The 20,804-nt window shown below is 42.1% G+C and overlaps 1 protein-coding gene across 1 annotated transcript in view; it reads left to right on the top strand.

Annotated features, from left to right (window-relative positions):
• LOC121575690 (cholesterol transporter ABCA5) overlaps window positions 1-20,804 on the top strand; it is an 87,680-nt gene that overhangs the window by 43,916 nt on the left and 22,960 nt on the right. Inside the window, exons 18-28 of the mRNA XM_041888966.2 lie at window positions 5,164-5,365; window positions 5,867-6,033; window positions 6,444-6,571; window positions 7,106-7,243; window positions 7,476-7,589; window positions 7,879-8,049; window positions 8,159-8,272; window positions 8,661-8,867; window positions 9,071-9,162; window positions 17,512-17,635; window positions 17,820-17,937. Coding sequence (XP_041744900.1) covers window positions 5,164-5,365; window positions 5,867-6,033; window positions 6,444-6,571; window positions 7,106-7,243; window positions 7,476-7,589; window positions 7,879-8,049; window positions 8,159-8,272; window positions 8,661-8,867; window positions 9,071-9,162; window positions 17,512-17,635; window positions 17,820-17,937 — 1,575 coding nt within the window. The remainder of the gene's footprint in view (window positions 1-5,163; window positions 5,366-5,866; window positions 6,034-6,443; window positions 6,572-7,105; window positions 7,244-7,475; window positions 7,590-7,878; window positions 8,050-8,158; window positions 8,273-8,660; window positions 8,868-9,070; window positions 9,163-17,511; window positions 17,636-17,819; window positions 17,938-20,804) is intronic.

Below are 20,804 nucleotides of genomic sequence, written 5' to 3'. Positions count from 1 at the left end.
GTGAAATGTCAAATGTGAAGTATTCCAAAAACAGATGTTTTCATGTCTTGTGAAATCATGTGACTTTCCACATATGAAATAATGTGCTTCAATATGTGATAACATGAAACTACACTGTTAGCCATTGCTGTTAATTTTGAGGTCGATATTTGTCATTTTACTGTACATTTCTACAGTAATAGTGTTTTGCTATATTTACTGTGAATCACAATGCTCTTGGGTACTTTTTGATCCGTCCTGCAAATTAACTTGGTACGCTTCACTTGCAATTGCATTTAAACTAATAGGATACTTGTTTAGATGTGCTTATGGCACAAACTTTTTTTTTTTTTTATCCTGTCATTTTATAATAAGTTACCAGCTACTGAGTTGCAGTGAAAGGAAGGGAAAGGGGGATACCTAGTCAGTTGTTCAACGGAATGCATTCAACTGAAATGTGTCTTCTGCATTTAACCCACAGTGCGGAGGGCTGCCTTAATCGACAGAAAATAGTGCAAACAACTTTTAATGTATTTCTACAGCTGAACTGTATTTCTGCAGTAAATATACTTAATAATAATAATAATAATAATCCATTTAGCAGACGCTTTTATCCAAAGCGACTTACAGTCATGCGTGCATACATTTTAAGCAGTAAGGCACGAGGGTGTGTGGTATTTGACCAATATACAACGGCTAAGGACAGTTGTTACGCACGACGCAACACAGAGTGCCTGGACACAGCCCTTAGCCGTGGTATATTGGCCATATATCACAAACCCCTGAGGTGCCTTATTGCTATTATAAACTGGTTACCAATGTAACTAGAGCAGAAAAAATACATGTTTTTTCATACCCGTGGTATATGGTCTGATATACCACGGCTGTCAGCCAACCAGCATTCAGGGCTCGAACCACCCAGTTTATAATGTGAAACAACAAACTGTAATCAGGTATACAGAAATTCCAATTACAGTTATTTTCAATACTGGAAAATTTGGAATTGGTATTTGGTTCACTTTCTGAATTGACTGGAACTTGAATGGAATTGACCTCAACATTGGTTAGCACACTTGGGACGCAACCACACCGAGGATTTGAACTCACAACCTCTTGGATGCCAGCAACCTGAATTTCCTGCTTCACCACCAGGTCTGTGGCCAAACACGTGATTACCGACACCCGCATAGCTGGTGCAGATCTGATAGAATCTAGCCCGAAGTGTGCATAAATGCTCTCGGGATTTAAACTTGCAACCTTTTGGTCTGGAGTGCCACAAGATGCGACATACAAAAAACATCCAGTCAGCAGCAGTCCTGTGGGCAAAAACACCTCGTTACCAAGAGCATACAGTTTATGAGGTACACCACCCCGTTCACGAAAATGTATCACTCCTACAGACAGTGAATCACGTGGCCCTGGCTTGTTATATAAAGCAGGCATCGAGGCATTCAGTTACTGTTCGATTGAACGTTAGAATGGGCGAAATGAGTAACCTAAGCGACTGAGCATGGTATGATTGTCGGTGCCAGGCGTGCCTGATCCAGTATCTCAGAAACGGCCACCCTCCTGGCTTTTCACGTACGAAAGTGTCTAGGGTTCAGGGCATAACATTTTCTTTTTGGTGCACCAGCCACTGTGGCAGGGAGATTTAAAAATCTACCAGCCACTCAGATTTTTTACCACCCAAAATATTTTTGGGGCATTCAAATTATACCAACAAAACACACAAAAACGGATGAGCATGCTTTGTAATGTTTCTAAAACAATAAATGTATTACTAGTAAGAAGTAATGTGGTATATTGTTTAATTAAGTCTTTTAACCAAAATATCACAGATGAGACACAGAAATTCACCTGCCCCTTTAAATCAAATCAAATGTATTTATAAAGCCCTTTTTACATCAGCAGATGTCACAAAGTGCTTATAAAAAAAAACATCCTAAAACCCCAAACAGCAAGCAATGCAGATGTAGAAGCACGGTTGCTAGGAAAAACTCCCTAGAAAGGCAGGAACCTATGAAGAAACCTAGAGAGGAACCAGGCTCCGAGGGGTGGCCAGTCCTCTTCTGGCTGTGCCGAGTGGAGATTATAAGAGTACATGGCCATTAATGCAAGACCGTTCTTCAAGATGGCGGGAGGTTACCGTGGTAGCGCGACTCGAGTCATGTTTGTGCCTGTGAGATTGAGTCTGACTAGTAGAAGCATTCTCTTCTCTTCCCTAGCAGTTGAAACTCAAACATAGAAAAACAATCTAGCATGTGAACAAAACAATATAAATAGCCAAGAACCACAAGGACAAAGTCTCACTTCAGTAGACTTTAATTTTAAGTAAATTAGACCAACTTTTATGCCTGTGTGCAGCGCTTCTAAAAATGAATCTTTCACTCCACTCTTTACGTGCGCACAGCCCCCAGCCAGGCAGTGTTGCAGCGTGAGGTGGAATAGGCCATTTAGGATTCGTAGTTCTTTGACTTTGTGCGATTATTTTACCAGCTATGAAAGAATACGGCAGAAATACTTTGAAAACAGCTACTGCAGCATTTATTTTACTATAAATGTGATCATACTTTACTATTTTTACTGAAAAATGCAAGTGAAATGCTTGCACTGTGGAGCCCTGACCACCCGCCAACGTGGCTGGTGAAATAAACATCTTACACGCCAGTGCCAAAATCTACCCGCATTTGGCAGGTGGCTGGTGTTAATTTTAGGCCCTGCTAGGGTTTACCGAGAATGGTGCGACAAACCAAAAAACATCCAGTCAGCAGCAGTCCTGTGGGTGAAAACAGCTCGTTGATGAAAGAGGTCGAAGGAGAATGGCAAGAATCGTGCAATCTAACAGGCGGGCCACAAACAGACAAATAACGGCGCAGTACAACAGTGGTGTGCAGCATCTCGGAAAGCACAACTCGTCGATCCTTGTTACGGATGGGCTATTGCAGTAGAGGATCAGCTAAAACAAGAAGAAGTGGCTCCAGTGGGCATGTGATCACCAACACTGGACAATTGAGGAGTGGAAAAACATCACCTGGAACATGACAGTGAGTTCAGTTTACTCGAATGGCCTGCGCAGTCCCCAGACCTGGAACCAATAGAGCATCTTTGGAATGAGATGGAATGGGCTGTTCGCATTATGAATGTACCACCATCCAATCTGCAGCAACTGCGTGATGCCATCGTGTCATCATAGACCAAAATCTCCTTGGAACGTTTCCAACACCTTGTTGTTCTGGACGCAAAGGGGGTCCGACCCGGTACTAGATGGGTGTACCTAATCAACTGGCCGGCGAGTGTATATCCACACACTCTCAAATATAAGAGAACGGTTACGGTACAGTGTTGTTCCTTGGTGTACTAAAAGGTCAAAGGTACACATAAGGAACCTTCAGAGGTACACATAGGAACTCACATGGTACTGGTCGGTACCTTTTTAGGGTACATGTAGATAATCTAGTATATCGGGACATTTTTCTACCCAATATATTAAATATAATGCTGCGTTCATAACCATGTGGGAGGTGGGAATTTACCAGTTGTGAAGTCGTAAATACCAGTTGGATGCATTCATGTGCTTTGAACTTGTTGAGAAATGCCAATTGGCTAATGGCCAACAAGCTGTGTCAACCATAAACTAAAAGTACAGCTATTATGCTTGTAAAGAAATTATAGAGTAAAAAAAAACATATTAATAGATAGCTTTTTATAAATAATGTTTTGTTACATTTAATTGCCGGAAAAGCTGTTATTGAGGTAATTTCCTTAGTAGGTGATGTCAGAGGTCAGCATGTGGGAGAAGTCAGAACTCCGGGATGATAGATGCATTTCCCACTAGTAATTCCCACTTCCCACTTGATTACGAACGCAGGATTGGGTACAATCATTACTGCACTTTGAAATGTAGGTCGGGGCAATGTGCTGGCGGGGGGCATTAGCATTTTTGGGGGCATGGTCTAAAATATGTTGTATTTGTGCCATCCTTCATTGGAAATGTTGTACCAGTATAAGTGGTTTTATTGTTATGTTGATGAAGGTTGAGCACCTCTTTTGACACTGTCAGTTCTGCAATCTTTATAAGAACTTGTGACATTCAAGAGCTGCACTGTTAAGAGGTTAATGTACTTCTTCCAAAAGCTTAATGGCAGCTGGTTCACAGGAAGTTCATGTTTAGTTTTCAATAACTTACTATCAACTAGTTGCAAGTGGGTTATTGTAAAATTCACAACTTACTGTAGCTGATAGGTAAGTGAGTATTATAATAAGATGGTGACTAGCTATGAATGAAATATCATATGGCTCTTTGGTATCACATGCACTTATGTCAGCCTTTGACAAGGCTGGAGAAAAAGCTTAATGTTTATGAACAGAATATAACAGAGCACATTAACTCGGATGACATTCCCTCTCATGAGAGACCAAAAAGAGCTAGCTGAAAGCCACACTTCGAATAAGCCACTCCTACAATCTTCTGATAGGCTGCTGCTGCTACAGTATGCTGCCAATCAGCAAGTGGCAACCGTTTTGGGATGCATGTTTCAGCATGACAATGCCCCCGAGGTCCATACAGAAATGGTTTGTCGAGATCGGTGTGGAAGAACTTGACTGGCCTGCACAGAGCCCTGTCCTCAACCCCATCAAACACCTTTGGGATGAATTGGAACTATTCCTTTTAAAGTAGTATTCTAAATTGGACATCTCAGCTTTCACATGTGCTCAAATGTTGTCTCGTAATTTCATGTTCTCACATGTTTACATTTTGCATCCCAATGTTGTCACATTTATTTCACGAGATCATGTTCTCACATGTTGTCACGTTTGCTTCACATGTTGTCACATGTTATCACATTAACTTCACATGTGATCACGTGAAATTCATGTGGTTTTTCCGTAAGGGTGGTACTAAGCCTTTTTGTCTACATGGGTTAGAGCAGCATGTCATCTCTGAAGTATATTTACATTAAGTAGATACAATCTACTTACAACTATGATACCTGGGTCGTATTCATTAGGCACAGAACGGAAGAAAACTGACTGAAACAGGGAGATGACTACCAGAACTTGTCCAATTAGAAATTGTATTTTTCATTTTCTGTTCAAAAACTTTTTCTACAGTGTGCCGTAAAAGTACGACCCTGTTGAGTAGCCTAATAACATATTCCTCTCTCTCACCCCTCCCGTCTCCAGACTACAGTGTGTTCAACCAGGAGCAGGTTGAGGATGATGGTGATGCATCCTCTCTGGACGACACTGACCAAAGACTACTGACCTTCTCTGACAGCAAGCCAGAGGCGGTCCAGGGCCATGCTCTTTGGAGGCAGCAGTTCAGCACCGTGGCCTGGCTACACATGCTCAACATGCAGAGAGAGAGGAAGGCCTTTGTCTACACGTGAGTCTGGGGAGGGAACTGCTTACCTCTCTATTACCTAACCTATAATGACGTTATTGACCTTATACACTGTGTTGTTGTACTAAGGCTATAGGCAAGGTAATAGGGAGTTAAGCAGTTCTCTCCCCATATGCTCAACATGTAGAGAGAGAGGAAGGCCTTTGGCTACACACGGGTTAGTCTGGGATGAGAAGGACAGGGAACTGTTCTGGTCTGGGTGTGAACTCCAACACAGTGTCGGTGTGGGCCAAAGGTTAATTTGATACTTGTGGTGGCAGAGGAGCTTTCCACATAGTGTCTGAGAGACAGTTACTCTATGTATTTCTCTCTCTCTCTCTCTCTCTCTCTCTCTCTCTCTCTCTCTCTCTCTCTCTCTCTCTCTCTCTCTCTCTCTCTCTCTCTCTCTCTCTCTCTCTCTCTCTCTCTCTCTCTCTCTCTCTCTCTCTCTCTCTCTCTCTCTCTCTCTCTCTCGCTCTCGCTCTCTCCCCCTCCCCCTCTCAGTCTGGCATTGTTCCTGGTCTTCCTAGCTGCTGTGCTAGTGTTGTCTCTGGCTACGGGGAACATCCAGATCCACGCTCCAGAACGCCAGTTTGTCCCTATCTACCTGCTGAGACCGAACCAGGCCCCCCGGAAATACACCACCAGTCTACTGGTCCAGAACTCATCAGGTACGTCAGCCAATCAGTCAGGAAATACACCACCAGTCTACTGGTCCAGAACTCATCAGGTACGTCAGCCAATCAGTCAGGAAATACACAACCAGTCTACTGGTCCAGAACTCATCAGGTACGTCAGCCAATCAGTCAGGAAATACACCACCAGTCTACTGGTCCAGAACTCATCAGGTTAGTCCATACTCTCTTCTATACTGTGAACTGATACTCTTGAATACTGTGTTCTCCTCCCATCACTACAGCTCTGAAATACTGTATGTTCTCTATCTATCTCTTCCCAAGCAGTAGAGTTCCTAGCAGCATTTGTTCACAGAATATGAATGGCTGAATACAAGAGTAGAAACACTCGTTAGAAACACACAGAACTACTTCTGTGACCTTCTGTGGTCTGTTTCTCTGTGCAGGCTCAGATATCTCCGACTTCATCCATAACCTGGAATCTCAGGACATCAAGGTAGAGATGATGAAGAACACAGACTACATGTCCTGTGCTCCTCACAGCGCAGCCATCAACGTCACCGGATCCAACAAGGTGAAAAATAATAACCCCTCTTATACAGGAGAAGGGCGACATTCTCTCTCTCTCTCTCTCTCTCTCTCTCTCTGTGGGCGGAGCAGAGGTTTACCCTCTGGTTATATGCATGATGAGAATGGTTCTAAATTGAGTGCTATATGGAGTGCTCTTAGGCTGAGGCTAGTTATGCAACAAGTGCCCTAATTGATAGTAGTGTGCTTCAGTAGAGTGGTTCTCGTTTACCCTGGCTGTCTGCCTATGGTGCAGGGCCACATAGGATGTTTTTACACAGGCAGCACAATTCTGATTCCCCCCCCAATCAAATCAGCTCTTTTGCCAATAATTGGGGCATAAGATCAGAAGGCTGACTGTGTAAACACAGTCATAGAGAGGCCACTGATGCCACTTTAAATGCCCAGTCCTTGATTGACTCTTCTTCTGTCTGGTTATAGGGTTTCTGTTAAGCATAGCTTTGCGCAAGTACACCCACACACACTCACACGTACAGACAACCATTGACAACAGACACTTTTTCCTTTCTCTGGTATGCAGGGTTTTAGATACAGTGTAGCGTTCAACAGTACTACCGTCCACTCTTTGCCCATGACAGTCAACGTCCTCAGTAACGCCATCCTACGAGGCCTCAACGGCACACAACACATCAACACCTGGACCAAGCCCTTCGACTATGTAAGTCAAGTCCAATGAGATGAATTATGGAAATAACACCGTGATGGTTCAGTTGCAATAGTCTTGAAAAATGAAGTAAAATTATATCTAAAACTTGTTACAGACATACACAAGCAATAAAGTATCTTTATCCCTGTATCTATCGAATCTTTCTATCGAATTAACAAACGGTATCTGAAAGAGTGAGCATCATGCTACAAGAATTTGACATTCCCTCTGTTCTTCTCCTCAGCAAATTCCCGACGCCACGTCCTATGCTCTGGTCTACATCGAGGCTATCATACTGGGAATGCTAGCTGCGGGCATGCCTGCCTACTTCGCCATGGACCACACCCGAGACAGAGAGGTTAGCACTAAGCAGTCGATTCACGGAATAGCAGACTCCATGAATACTGTCTGGCACTGCTCGAATGCAGGAATGTCTGGAGCTTTCAGTTTTTTCCCGATTCAGAAATGACCTCATTGGTGATTGATTGAACAAAAATAGCGGTGAAACTGAAAGCCTACAATACAACAAAACAGGCACTCCTTTTGTGATCTACTGTACATTCAAAAGCATTAATTGAATATGCTTTCCATATTAATTGATTGACTGTTTGATTTTATAGATTTTTCCTTTCTCTTCTCCGTCCTAGATAAAGTGCCGTTCAACGCTGCGTATCTCTGGCCTGGTCCCGTCTGCGTACTGGTGTGGTCAGGCTGCGGTGGACATCCCCTTCTACTACCTCATACTGACCACCATGACCAGCATCCTCTTCTCCTTCCATACTGCCAACCTGCTCACCTCCAGCAACGTCACCGCAGTGGTCAGTCAGTTAGACACGCACACTTCCATGATCAGTCACATAGACACAGAAACAATACACACATACACTCCCTCAGACTGACTCTTTCTCTCCATCCCCTTTTCTATAGATCCTGTGTCTGATAGGTTTTGGTCCAGCTATGATCCTGTTCGCCTATGTGGTGTCTTTCATGTTCACACGCGTCCAGAGTAACAGAGACTTCTTCTCTGTGGTCTCCATGATGGTGAGAACAACAACCTTCCCTCCCTGTCACACAACATTTATACAACATTCACACAACATTATTACAATGTTCTTACAATGTTCACACAACGTTCACGCAACATTCTTACGTTTTTACAATGTTCACACATTATCACAATATTCACACAAGTCTTACAACGTTCACACAACATTATTACAACATTCACACAACATTCTTACAATGTTATTAAAACCCAGTGAGTAGTCTTTATTATGAAGTTTCCTCTATAGTGAAAAAAAACATAAGGGAAAGTAGATTCATGATTTGTGTCAATGTGGGAGCAGCTATATTACTTTTTACGGTTCTTTTGTGTGTGTGTGTGTGTGTGTGTGTGTGTATGTGTGTGTGTCGGTCTGTTGCATACTAGGTGTGTGTGGTGTCTGCCTCCATCGTCCAGCTGTCATTTGTGAACGACAACCCTGGGCTGACAAGGATCCTCCACAATACACTATGTTTCTTCAACCCTCTCTACCCCTTAATGGGCTGCCTTAACTCTATCACCAAGGCCACCTTTCTGCCCTCCCTCTATGAAGAGGACTTCCTCTGGAAGAACCTGCTCATTGCCGTCCTATCTGTAAGTAGCAGGAAATGCCCTGGACATTATAGTAGGAATAGGAGTCAGAGTACAGAGATGTTGGGGTGTAACATGGATTGGGGTTGTTGTTGTTGATTACTTTGTATCCGTTAGGAAATAATTTCTGTTTCATACAGCATGCTAGCATATCAATATTTTCGTAGACAGACATACAGCACATCACACACATTGTTTCTCTCCAGCCCTATCTGCAGTGCATCCTGCTGCTGTTCATGCTGCGCTGGTTGGAGATCCGCTACGGAGGGAGGACCATGAAGAATGACCAGTTCTGCAGGTAAGGGAGGAGAGAAGAGGGGGGGCAGGGCTACTCAGAGGGTCAATGAATAGGGAGAGAATGTTGATAAAAAATATCACACAACTAAAGTCATAGTTAAAGGCCCAGTGCAGTCAAAAAAAGGACTCACATACAGTAGAATAGAGAACCATTTGTACAAACTGGCTGAAATGATTAACACAGCCGTTCACAAAGGTTAATTTGGAAGGGATATAAATACAGCACTAATTTTGCTTTTATTAAAAAAAGAAAAGGACACCACCCAGTGCTCTCACTATCACCCCCTATCTTTGATAAAAACAGATATTAAACTATTTTCTAAAATTCTGTCATCCCCTCTCGAAACTTACTTACCCAAATTGGTACATCCTCAGATAACCTCCGTCATCTATTACACACAGTATCTTATTACATACAGTATCCTCAGAAACCAAAGCTCCTTGGGCAGTTCCTTGGGCAGTTCTATCTCAGTACTCCTGAGTGGCGCAGTGGTCTAAGGCACTGCATCTCAGTGCTAACTGTGCCACTAGAGATCCTGGTTCGAATCCAGGCTCTGTCGCAGCCGGCCGCGACCGGGAGACTCATGGGCGGCGCACAATTGGCCCAGCGTCGTCCAGGGTAGGGGAGGGAATGGCCGGCAGGGATGTAGCTCAGTTGATAGAGCATGGCGTTTGCAACGCCAGGGTTGTGGGTTCGATTCCCACGGGGGGCCAGTATAAAAAAAAAAAAAGATGTATTCACTAACTGTAAGTCGCTCTGGATAAGAGCGTCTGCTAAATGACTAAAATGTAAATGTAAATGTAAAGCTTTTGATAGATTAGAATCGTCCTATCTTTGGTCAGTTTTATTAATATTATTAATTATTATTAATTATTATTAATATTATTAATATGCCATTTAGCAGACGCTTTTATCCAAAGTGACTTACAGTCATGCTGCATACATTTTTTATTATTATTATTATTATAATTTTAATTTTTTTGTGTATGGGTGGTCCCGGGGATCGAACCCACTACCTTAGCGTTACAAGCGCCGTGCTCTACCAGCTGAGCTACAGAGGACCACATTTTGGAAAATATGATAAAAATTCTATATGCCAATCCCTCAGCCATAGTAATAACAGGCAATACCTGCTCTGTTCTGTTCAGAATAACTAGAAGTAGCAGGCAAGGTGATCCCATCTCACCTCAGCTATTTTTATTGTATATGGAGCCCCTGGCCCTCAGTTCGACAATTGAAAGAAATTACACCAATATCTCTCAATTCTACGGATCACGTCATCTCATTATACGCCGATGATATCTTACTTTATCTACAGTTGAAGTCGGAAGTTTACATACACCTTAGCCAAATACATTTAAACTCAGTTTTTCACAATTCCTGACATTTAATCCTAGTAAGAAATCCCTGTCTTAGGTCAGTTAGGATCACCACTTTATTTTAAGAATGTGAAATGTCAGAATAATAGAGAGAATGATTTATTTCAGCTTTTATTTATTTCATCACATTCCCAGTGGGTCAGAAGTTTACATACACCCAATTAGTATTTGGTAGCATTGCCTTTAAATTGTTTAACTTGGGTCAAACGTTTCGGGTAGCCTTCCACAAGCTTCCCACAATAAGTTGGGTGAATTTTGGCCCATTCCTCCTGACAGAGCTGGTGTAACTGAGTCAGGTTTGTAAGCCTTCTTGCTCGCACACGCTTTTTCAGTTCTGCCCACAAATGTTCTATAGGATTGAGGTCAGGGCTTTGTGATGGCCACTCCAATACTTTGACTTTGTTGTCCTTAAGCCATTTTGCCACAACTTTGGAAGTATGCTTGGGGTCATTGTCCATTTGGAAGACCCATTTGCGACCAAGCTTTAACTTCCTGACTGATGTCATGAGATGTTGCTTCAATATATCCACATAATTTTCCTTCCTCATGATGCCATCTATTTTGTAAAGTGCACCTGTCCCTCCTGCAGCAAAGCACCCCCACAGCATGATGCTGCCACCCCGGTGCTTCACGGTTGCGATGGTGTTCTTCGGCTTGCAAGCATTCCCCCTGGAAGAGGTGGTCTTCACTGATATATCCCTTAAACAATGTAACATGGTGTCTCCTATTGCCCTGGAAGAGGTGGTCTTCACTGATATATCCCTTAAACAATGTAATATGGTGTCTCCTATTGCCCTGGAAGAGGTGGTCTTCACTGATTTATCCCTTAAACAACGTAATATGGTGTCTCCTATTGCCCTGGAAGAGGTGGTCTTCACTGAGATATCCCTTAAACAACGTAATATGGTGTCTCCTATTGCCCTGGAAGAGGTGGCCTTCACTGATATATCCCTTAAACAGCGTAATATGGTGTCTCCTATTGCCCTGGAAGAGGTGGTCTTCACTGATTTATCCCATAAACAATGTCAACTACGCTTTGGTCCTATTATTGCTCACACAGTTTCTATTTGGCGCAAAATTGAAAAACAATGTAACTGGACCAGTAGACTGGTGGTGTATTTCCTGACTGATTGGCTGACGTACCTGATGAGTTCTGGACCAGTAGACTGGTGGTGTATTTCCGGGGGGCCTGGTTCGGTCTCAGCAGGTAGATAGGGACAAACTGGCGTTCTGGAGCGTGGATCTGGATGTTCCCCGTAGCCAAAGACAACACCAGCACAGCAGCTAGGAAGACCAGGAACAATACCAGACAGAGGGAGAGGGGGGAGAAGAAAGAGGAAGAGAGAAAGAAAGGGAGAGTGCAAGGGAGAGATCATTTGAATTACAGAGAGAGAGACAAATACATAATAACTGTCTCTCAGACACAATGTCGAAAGCTCCTCTGCCACCACGAGTATCAAATGGACCTTTGACCAACACCGACACTGTGTTGGAGTACACTAGGACCCCCACAGGCCTTACAAGACTCGTCTGAAGGTCCCCTGGTACCGGTTGAAAAAATGAATGGAAGTATATATGGAGACTGTTTAATGCCAAAAAATAAGGGGTTAAATACATTATAATAATAAATGTTTCCTGATCTTTCATATATCTCTCAGATATAGGAGAGACACTTCAGAACAAACTTCCTTTTAATATTTTTTGGGGACTATCTGTTGTTCCATGTAGAGAATCTGTTATTCAATGCATTTGTATGGGCTAATAGCAGTAAGGCCAAAAATAGTTTTTAATCAAATAATGTTTTTCTATATTTTTTTTAATACTTCAAGGGGTCTTCAAATTCAAAATCAAATAGCTAAATGATCCTTGGTGTGACCTTAAAACAATTGCATATACAGTTGAAGTCGGAAGTTTACATACACTTAGGTTGGAGTCATTAAAACTGTTTTTCAACCACTCCACAAATTTCTTGTTAACAAACTATAGTTTTGGCAAGTCGGTTAGGACATGTACTTTGTGTATGACACAAGAGATTTTTCCAACAATTGTTTACAGACAGATTATTTCACTTATAATTCACTGTATCACAATTCCAGTGGGTAAGAAGTTTACATACACTAAGTTAACTGTGCCTTTAAACAGCTTGGAAAATTCCAGAAAATGATGTCATGGCTTTAAAAGCTTCTGATAGGCATCTAATTGACATCATTTTAGTCAATTGGAGGTGTACCTGTGGATGTATTTCAAGGCCTACCTTCAAACTCAGTGCCACTTTGCTTGACATCATGGGAAAATCAAAAGAAATCAGCCAAGACCTCAGAAAAAAGATTGTTGACCTCCACAAGTCTTGTTCATCCTTGGGAGCAATTACCAAATGCCTGAAGGTACCACGTTCATCTGTACAAACAATAGTACGCATGTATAAACACCATGGGACCATGCAGCCGTCATATCGCTCAAGAAGGAAACGCGTTCTGTCTCCTAGAGATGAACGTACTTTGGTGCGAAAAGTGCAAATCAATCCCAGAACAACAGCAAAGGACCTTGTGAAGATGCTGGAGGAAACAGGTACAAAAGTATCTATATCCACAGTAAAACGAGTCCTATATCGACATAACCTGAAAGGCCGCTCAGCAAGGAAGAAGCCACTGCTCCAAAACCGCCATAAAAAAGTCAGACTACGGTTTGCAACTGCACATGGGGACAAAGATCGTACTTTTTGGAGAAATGTCCTCTGGTCTGATGAAACAAAAATAGAACTGTTTGGCCATAATGACCATCGTTATGTTTGGAGGAAAAAGGAGGGGCTGTGAAGCACGGGGTGGCAGCATCATGCTGTGGGGGTGCTTTGCTGCAGGAGAGACTGGTGCACTTCACAAAATAGATGGCATCATGAGGAAGGAAAATTATGTGGATATATTGAAGCAACTTCTCAAAACATCAGTCAGGAAGTTAAAGCTTGGTCGCAAATGGGTCTTCCAAATGGACAATGACCCCAGGCATACTTCCAAAGTTGTGGCAAAATGGCTTAAGGACAACAAAGTCAAGGTATTGGAGTGGCCATCACAAAGCCCTTATCTCAATCCTATAGAACATTTGTGGGCAGAACTGAAAAGGCGTGTGCGAGCAAGGCGGCCTACAAACCTGACTCAGTTACACCAGCTCTGTCAGGAGGAATGGGCCAGAATTCACCCAACATATCGTGGGAAGCTTGTGGAAGGCTACCCGAAACGTTTGACCCAAGTTAAACAATTTAAAAGCAATGCTACCAAATACTAATTGAGTGTATGTAAACTTCTGACCCACTGGGAATGTGATGAAATAAATAAAAGCTAAAATAAATCATTCTCTCTACTATTATTCTGACATTTCACATTCTTTAAATAAAGTGGTGATCCTAACTGACCTAAGACAGTGATTTTTTACTAGGATTAAATGTCAGGAATTGTGAAAAACTGAATTTAAATGTATTTGGCTAAGGTGTATGTAAACTTCCGACTTCAACTGTAGCTTAGTAGAACCCCCCTCCCCCGACTTAGACAGGGCTTAGACTCTGATGGGTCAATCAATCAGAGATGATTACTACTGGCAGGCAGCTACAAAAAATATGTTGGCAATCACCCCACTCTCTCCCAATTCGCCAGTGGATACAGTTACTTTTAGAAGTTATAGCATAAGAATTATCGACAGTGAGACTGAATGGTGCTAGTCAAGGAACGATTGAGGCCTGGACAAATATACTTGACTCTGTAAAGAATAATCTCAGCTAAAGCCCAACTCATACAGTGCCTTCAGAAAGTATTCATACCCCTTGACTTATTCCACATTTTGTTGTGTTGCAGCCTGAAATCAAAATGGATTACAATTATTTTTTTATCACCCATCTACACACAATACCCCATAATGACAAAGTGAAAACATGTTTTCAGAAATGTTTGCTAATTTATTGAAAATGAAATACAGAATTATGTAATTTATATAAGTATTCACACCCCTGGGTCAATACTTTGTAGAATCACCTTTGGCAGCAGTTACAGCTGTGAGTCTTCCTGGGTAAGTCTCTAAGAGATTTCCACACCTGGATTGTGCGACATTTGCCAATTATTCTTTTCAAAATTCTTCAAGCTCTGTCAAATTGGTTGTTGATCATTGCTACACAACCATTTTCAGGTCTTGCCATAGATCTTCAAGTAGATTTAAGTCAAAACTGTAACTCGGCCACTCAGGAACATTTACTGTCTTCATGGTAAGAAACTCCAGTGTAGATTTGGCCTTGTGATTTAGGTTATTGCCCTGCTGAAAGGTGAATTAATCTCGCAGTGTCTGGTGGAAAGCAGACTGAACCAGGTGTTCGTCTAGTATTTTCTAGTGCACACAGAGTGTCTATGCAATTTATTATGTGACTTGTTAAGCAAATGTTTACACCTGAACTTATTTAGGCTTGCCGTAACAAAGGGGTTGAGTACTTATTGACTGAAGACATTTCAGCTTTTCATTTTGAATTAATTTGTAAAACTTTAGAAAAACATTCCACTTTGACATTATGGGTTATTGTGTGTAGGCCAGTGACAAAAATCTCAATTTAATCCATTTTAAATTCAGGCTGTAACACAATAAGATTTGGAAAAAGTCAAGGGATTTGAATACTTTCTGAAGACACTGTACATATAAACAATCTATAAAGCCCAATATATACATATAAAAAAAATATATATATATATACTGAACAAAAATATAAACGCAACATGCAACAGTTGATATAAGGAAATCAATCAATTGAAATAAATTACTTAGGCCCTAATCTATGGATTTCACATCACTGGGAATACAAATATGCATCTGTTGGTCACAGATACCGTTAAAAAAAAGGTAGGGGCGTGCGTTGATATTAGAAAACCGCTCGCCCTCATGATGCCATGGCGTCTGCCATCTGCCCGGTACAGTTCAAATCGGTATTCATCCGTGAAGAGCAATCTTCTCCAGTGTGCCAGTGGCATCGAAGGTGAGCATTTGCCCACTGAAGTCGGTTATGACGCCGAACTGCAGTCAGGTCAACACCCTGGTGAGGACAACGAGCACGCAGATCAGAGCTTGTGAGCAGAGTTGAGCGGTTGGAAATCTCGCTCCATGTCCTTTCCTACTGCTCCGCGCTCACAGGAAAGAAAACTGCCTCTCTAAATTCGCTCCATTTATTAAAATCACAATTTAACCAACACTCATCTATTTTTGTGACTACCTGGACCTACCAATTTGAAGCAAACTAAGCATTTGAAGCATTTGCGGGTGCAACACAATAGGCTGGTAGGGACATATAACCCTCAGCATTTAAACAACATTTCGTTGTATTAAATCATTATAGTCTATAACTTAAACATATAGGCTGTGACTTACTTAGAATAAATACACATTAAATTAAAAATGACTTATTCGTACCTTTGAATTCATTCTTAGAAACCAGTTTGTGGCTTCAGGCTCATGCGATGGTGCCTGGAGAGCCGGTCAGCAGCGGAGAATATCCTCTCCACACTTGCAGAGCCACTGGGGATGCTAAACACCCTTTTGGCCACTCTTGCCAGGCTGGGCAGAGATGCAGAGTTGTTGTTTTATTTTTCTGTAGGTAGGCCTAAAGGTTTTTAGGCAAAATAACCCAATCAAAACGGAAAGCTCCTTGAACGTGGGAATACGCCAGGCCTATTGGGCCAAAATCAATTATGGACGATTGTATAGATAATAGAATGAAAATGATCTAAACGTTTAAGAGATTGGATTTTAGTTTATAAATACTTTGCTACAATGACACACTTCGTTATCTACCCACCTCGTTCCTTTCGTTTAGCATGTGCATGTAGCATGCTTTTGGGATACGTGTCTTTTCAGATTCCACAATTATTCTTTAGTTGTGGACACTACATCATGGCACTCCCTCTTGGTCCTCATCTTTGTAAGTCACCTTGATTTAGCACCTGTGTGTTTTATCAGTTTCTTTATGAAAATATTTAGCGAACTCCATGACAGTAGCTAAAGCAAGGGGTTATAGCAGCACATAAGTAGACTACAAATGTATGCTGGGGCGGGTATGCCCTGAGCTCGTGAAGTGAGCGCTACTGGAGCGAAATGTGGAGCTCCAGACTTTGGGAATCTCGCTCCACGCTCCAGTCAAATTGGGCACGCTTTGCTCCAGCTCTGCTCCGCTCACATACTCTTGACGCAGATGAGCTACCCTGAGATGGTTTCTGACAGTTTGTGCAGAAATTATTTGATTGTGCAAACCCACAGTTTCATCAGCTGTCCGGGTGGCTGGTCTCAGACGATCCCGCAGGTAAAGAAGCCGGATGTGGAGGTCCTGGGCTGGCGTGCTTACACGTGGTCTGCGGTGTTGGACGTACTGCCAAATTCTCTAAAATGACGTTGGAGGGGGCTTACGCTAAAGAAATTAACACTAAATTCTCTGGCAACAGCTCTGGTGGACAGTCTTGCAGTCAGCATGCCAATCGCACGCTCCCTCAAAACTTGAGACATCTGTGGCATTCTGTAGGCCCCCTCTTTTTGTTTGTCTTTTCTTTACATACCAATTTTATTATTACGAAATCATGTGTGGTCAATATGATCATTCATAATTTTTTTGGGAGTGGCAGCTTACGGTACATGAGTATAAACTAAAAGTGTGTAAATGTACATGAATATTGTACCTGTAACCCCCCAACAAAAAAATGACAAAGGAAGTTAAAACTTTGTCCAAAAAAACTAAAAATAAGCTATTGTTGTTTCTTTCTGACCATTTCAATTTAAAACAATCACAGTATGGTACTTGATGATTTGATTTTGAGATAACAACGGCTGCATTGGACCTTTAAGTCATCATAATACGCCACCTAGCCTCTATTCCAGGCTTCCTTGTGTTGAATGAGACTTGGAAGTATGGTAACATGAGACTATGAAACTGAATATTACCATTGTCTTTCCCCTGAAGGATCTCTTCCAAGACTAAGGCTAAAGTGGAGCGTAACCCGGAGGAGGGGATCAACGAGGATGAGGATGTTCAGATGGAAAAGGCTCGGGTGAAGGAGGCCCTCACCTGCCAGTGCTGTGAGGAGGTGTGTGTGTGTGTGATGATCACGAGGTGTGTGTGTTAAGTGCTTTTTGTATTCACACCTTGATCTCTGTGGAAGACGGGTCCCATCTTTGAAAGGGGATTTGCCATGTTTTGACGGTTTCCTCAGAATATCTATTAACTGTCATCAGGTCATCTAATAATCTATCTTGTGTGCACCCCCCCAGAAACCAGTAGTGGTGGTGAGTAACTTGAGGAAGCAGTATAAATGTCAACGGGAAGGCATCTCTCTCAAGAAGAAGAGGATGGTAGCCACCAAGAACATCTCCTTCTGCGTACGCAAAGGTCAGCTGAGCTTACTACTCCCAGTCCAACTGTAAGCTGTACATTTGATCAGTCAAACACTAAACGATTCCATTGCTTAACATTGAGCACATTGAGTTATGAATGCAATGATTTTGAGAGTGTATGACATATGTCCACGGCAGTGGAGGCTGCTGAAGGGAGGACGGCTCATAGTAATGGATGGAACGGAATAAATGGAATGGTATCAAACGTGTGGTTTCCATGTACTCCATTCCAGCCATTATTATAAGCCGTCCTCCCCTCAGCAGCCTCCACTGAATTTAAATGGGGCTTAGGTGGTGGGGGTGGTAGGGGGCGTGCCAGGGACGCAGTTGGCCTGTCAGTGCAGTTAAATAAATAAAACTTGAGGCCCCAATCTTGGCGGTGTAGAGAAATTATTGAAATTATTAAACCAATTTCCTGCTATTCTACACATTTTCCATGCAGCTGTTATTTTTGGGGGATAGTTTTAAAGTAGATTTCCTGCAATTCTATGCATTTTGCCATGGCTAATGCTGTGTTCTTTTGCCCAAACAAAATAACAAAATATATACTGCTAAATTAATTGTTTTTTAAATTTTCAATTCTCCCTGACTGTCTAGCTTTTATTTTTGTGGTTTTTAGTTCAAAGATTATACCCCAAAAAAATATTTAGGTCCATTATCTTTTCTACATACTTTATATCTGGTTGTAGTCGTTTAAGTTTACACTGAAAGCGTTTTTCCATCCGAAAATGTATGAACAAATATTATATACACTACCGTTCAAATGTTTGGGGTCACTTAGAAATGTCCTTGTTTTCGAAAGAAAAGCAATTTTTTTGTCCATTAAAATAACATTAAATTGATCAGAAATAAAGTGTAGACATTGTTAATGTTGTAAATGGCTATTGTAGCTGGAAAAGGCTGATTTGTAATGGAATACAGTGGGGGAAAAAAGTATTTAGTCAGCCACCAATTGTGCAAGTTCTCCCACTTAAAAAGATGAGAGAGGCCTGTAATTTTCATCATAAGTACACGTCAACTATGACAGACAAAATGAGAAAAATAAATCCAGAAAATCACATTGTAGGATTTTTTATGAATTTATTTGCAAATTATGGTGGAAAATAAGTATTTGGTCAATAACAAAAGTTTCTCAATACTTTGTTATATACCCTTTGTTGGCAATGACACAGGTCAAACGTTTTCTGTAAGTCTTCACAAGGTTTTCACACACTGTTGCTGGTATTTTGGCCCATTCCTCCATGCAGATCTCCTCTAGAGCAGTGATGTTTTGGGGCTGTCGCTGGGCAACACGGACTTTCAACTCCCTCCAAAGATTTTCTATGGGGTTGAGATCTGGAGGCTGGCTAGGCCACTCCAGGACCTTGAAATGCTTCTTACGAAGCCACTCCTTCGTTGCCCAGGCGGTGTGTTTGGGATCAATGTCATGCTGAAAGACCCAGCCACGTTTCATCTTCAATGCCCTTGCTGATGGAAGGAGGTTTTCACTCACAATCTCACGATACATGGCCCCATTCATTCTTTCCTTTACACAGATCAGTCGTCCTGGTCCCTTTGCAGAAAAACAGCCCCAAAGCATGATGTTTCCACCCCCATGCTTCACAGTAGGTATGGTGTTCTTTGGATGCAACTCCGCATTCTTTGTCCTCCAAACACGACGAGTTGAGTTTTTACCAAAAAGTTATATTTTGGTTTCATCTGACCATATGACATTCTCCCAATCCTCTTCTGGATCATCCAAATGCACTCTAGCAAACTTCAGATGGGCCTGGACATGTACTGGCTTAAGCAGGGGGACACGTCTGGCACTGCAGGATTTGAGTCCCTGGCGGCGTAGTGTGTTACTGATGGTAGGCTTTGTTACTTTGGTCCCAGCTCTCTGCAGGTCATTCGCTAGGTCCCCCCGTGTGGTTCTGGGATTTTTGCTCACCGTTCTTGTGATCATTTTGACCCCACGGGGTGAGATCTTGCGTGGAGCCCCAGATCGAGGGGAGATTATCAGTGGTCTTGTATGTCTTCCATTTCCTAATAATTGCTCCCACAGTTGATTTCTTCAAACCAAGCTGTTTACCTATTGCAGATTCAGTCTTCCCAGCCTGGTGCAGGTCTACAATTTTGTTTCTGGTGTCCTTTGACAGCTCTTTGGTCTTGGCCATAGTGGAGTTTGGAGTGTGACTGTTTGAGGTTGTGAACAGGTGTCTTTTATACTGATAACAAGTTCAAACAGGTGCCATTAATACAGGTAACGAGTGGAGGACAGAGGAGCCTCTTAAAGAAGAAGTTACAGGTCTGTGAGAGCCAGAAATCTTGCTTGTTTGTAGGTGACCAAATACTTACTTTCCACCATAATTTGCAAATAATTTCATTAAAAATCCTACAATGTGATTTTCTGGATTTCTTTTGCTCAATTTGTCTGTCATAGTTGACGTGTAGCTATGATGAAAATTACAGTCCTCTCTCATCTTTTTAAGTGGGAGAACTTGCACAATTGGTGGCTGACTAAATACTTTTTTCCCCACTGTATGTTAGCACAGCTGAAAACTGTTGTGCTGATTAAAGAAGCAATAAAACTGGCCTTCTTGAGACTAGTTGAGTATCTGGAGCATCAGCAATTGTGGGTTCGATTACAGGCTCAACGTGGCCAGAAACAAATAACTTTCTTCTGAAACTAGTCAGTCTATTCTTGTTCTGAGAAATGAAGGCTATTCCATGTGAGAAATTGCCAAGAAACTGAAGATCTCGTAAAACGCTGTGTACTACTCCCTTCACAGAGCAGCGCAAACTTGCTCTAACCAGAATAGAAAGAGGAGTGGGAGGCCCCGGTGCACAACTGAGCAAGAGGACAAATACATTATTGTCTAG

This window comes from Coregonus clupeaformis, chromosome 1 (assembly GCF_020615455.1).
Source record: "Coregonus clupeaformis isolate EN_2021a chromosome 1, ASM2061545v1, whole genome shotgun sequence".
Lineage (NCBI taxonomy): Eukaryota > Metazoa > Chordata > Actinopteri > Salmoniformes > Salmonidae > Coregonus > Coregonus clupeaformis.
Note: the sequence above shows the minus strand (reverse complement) of the source record. Positions and strands in the feature narration are given on the sequence as shown.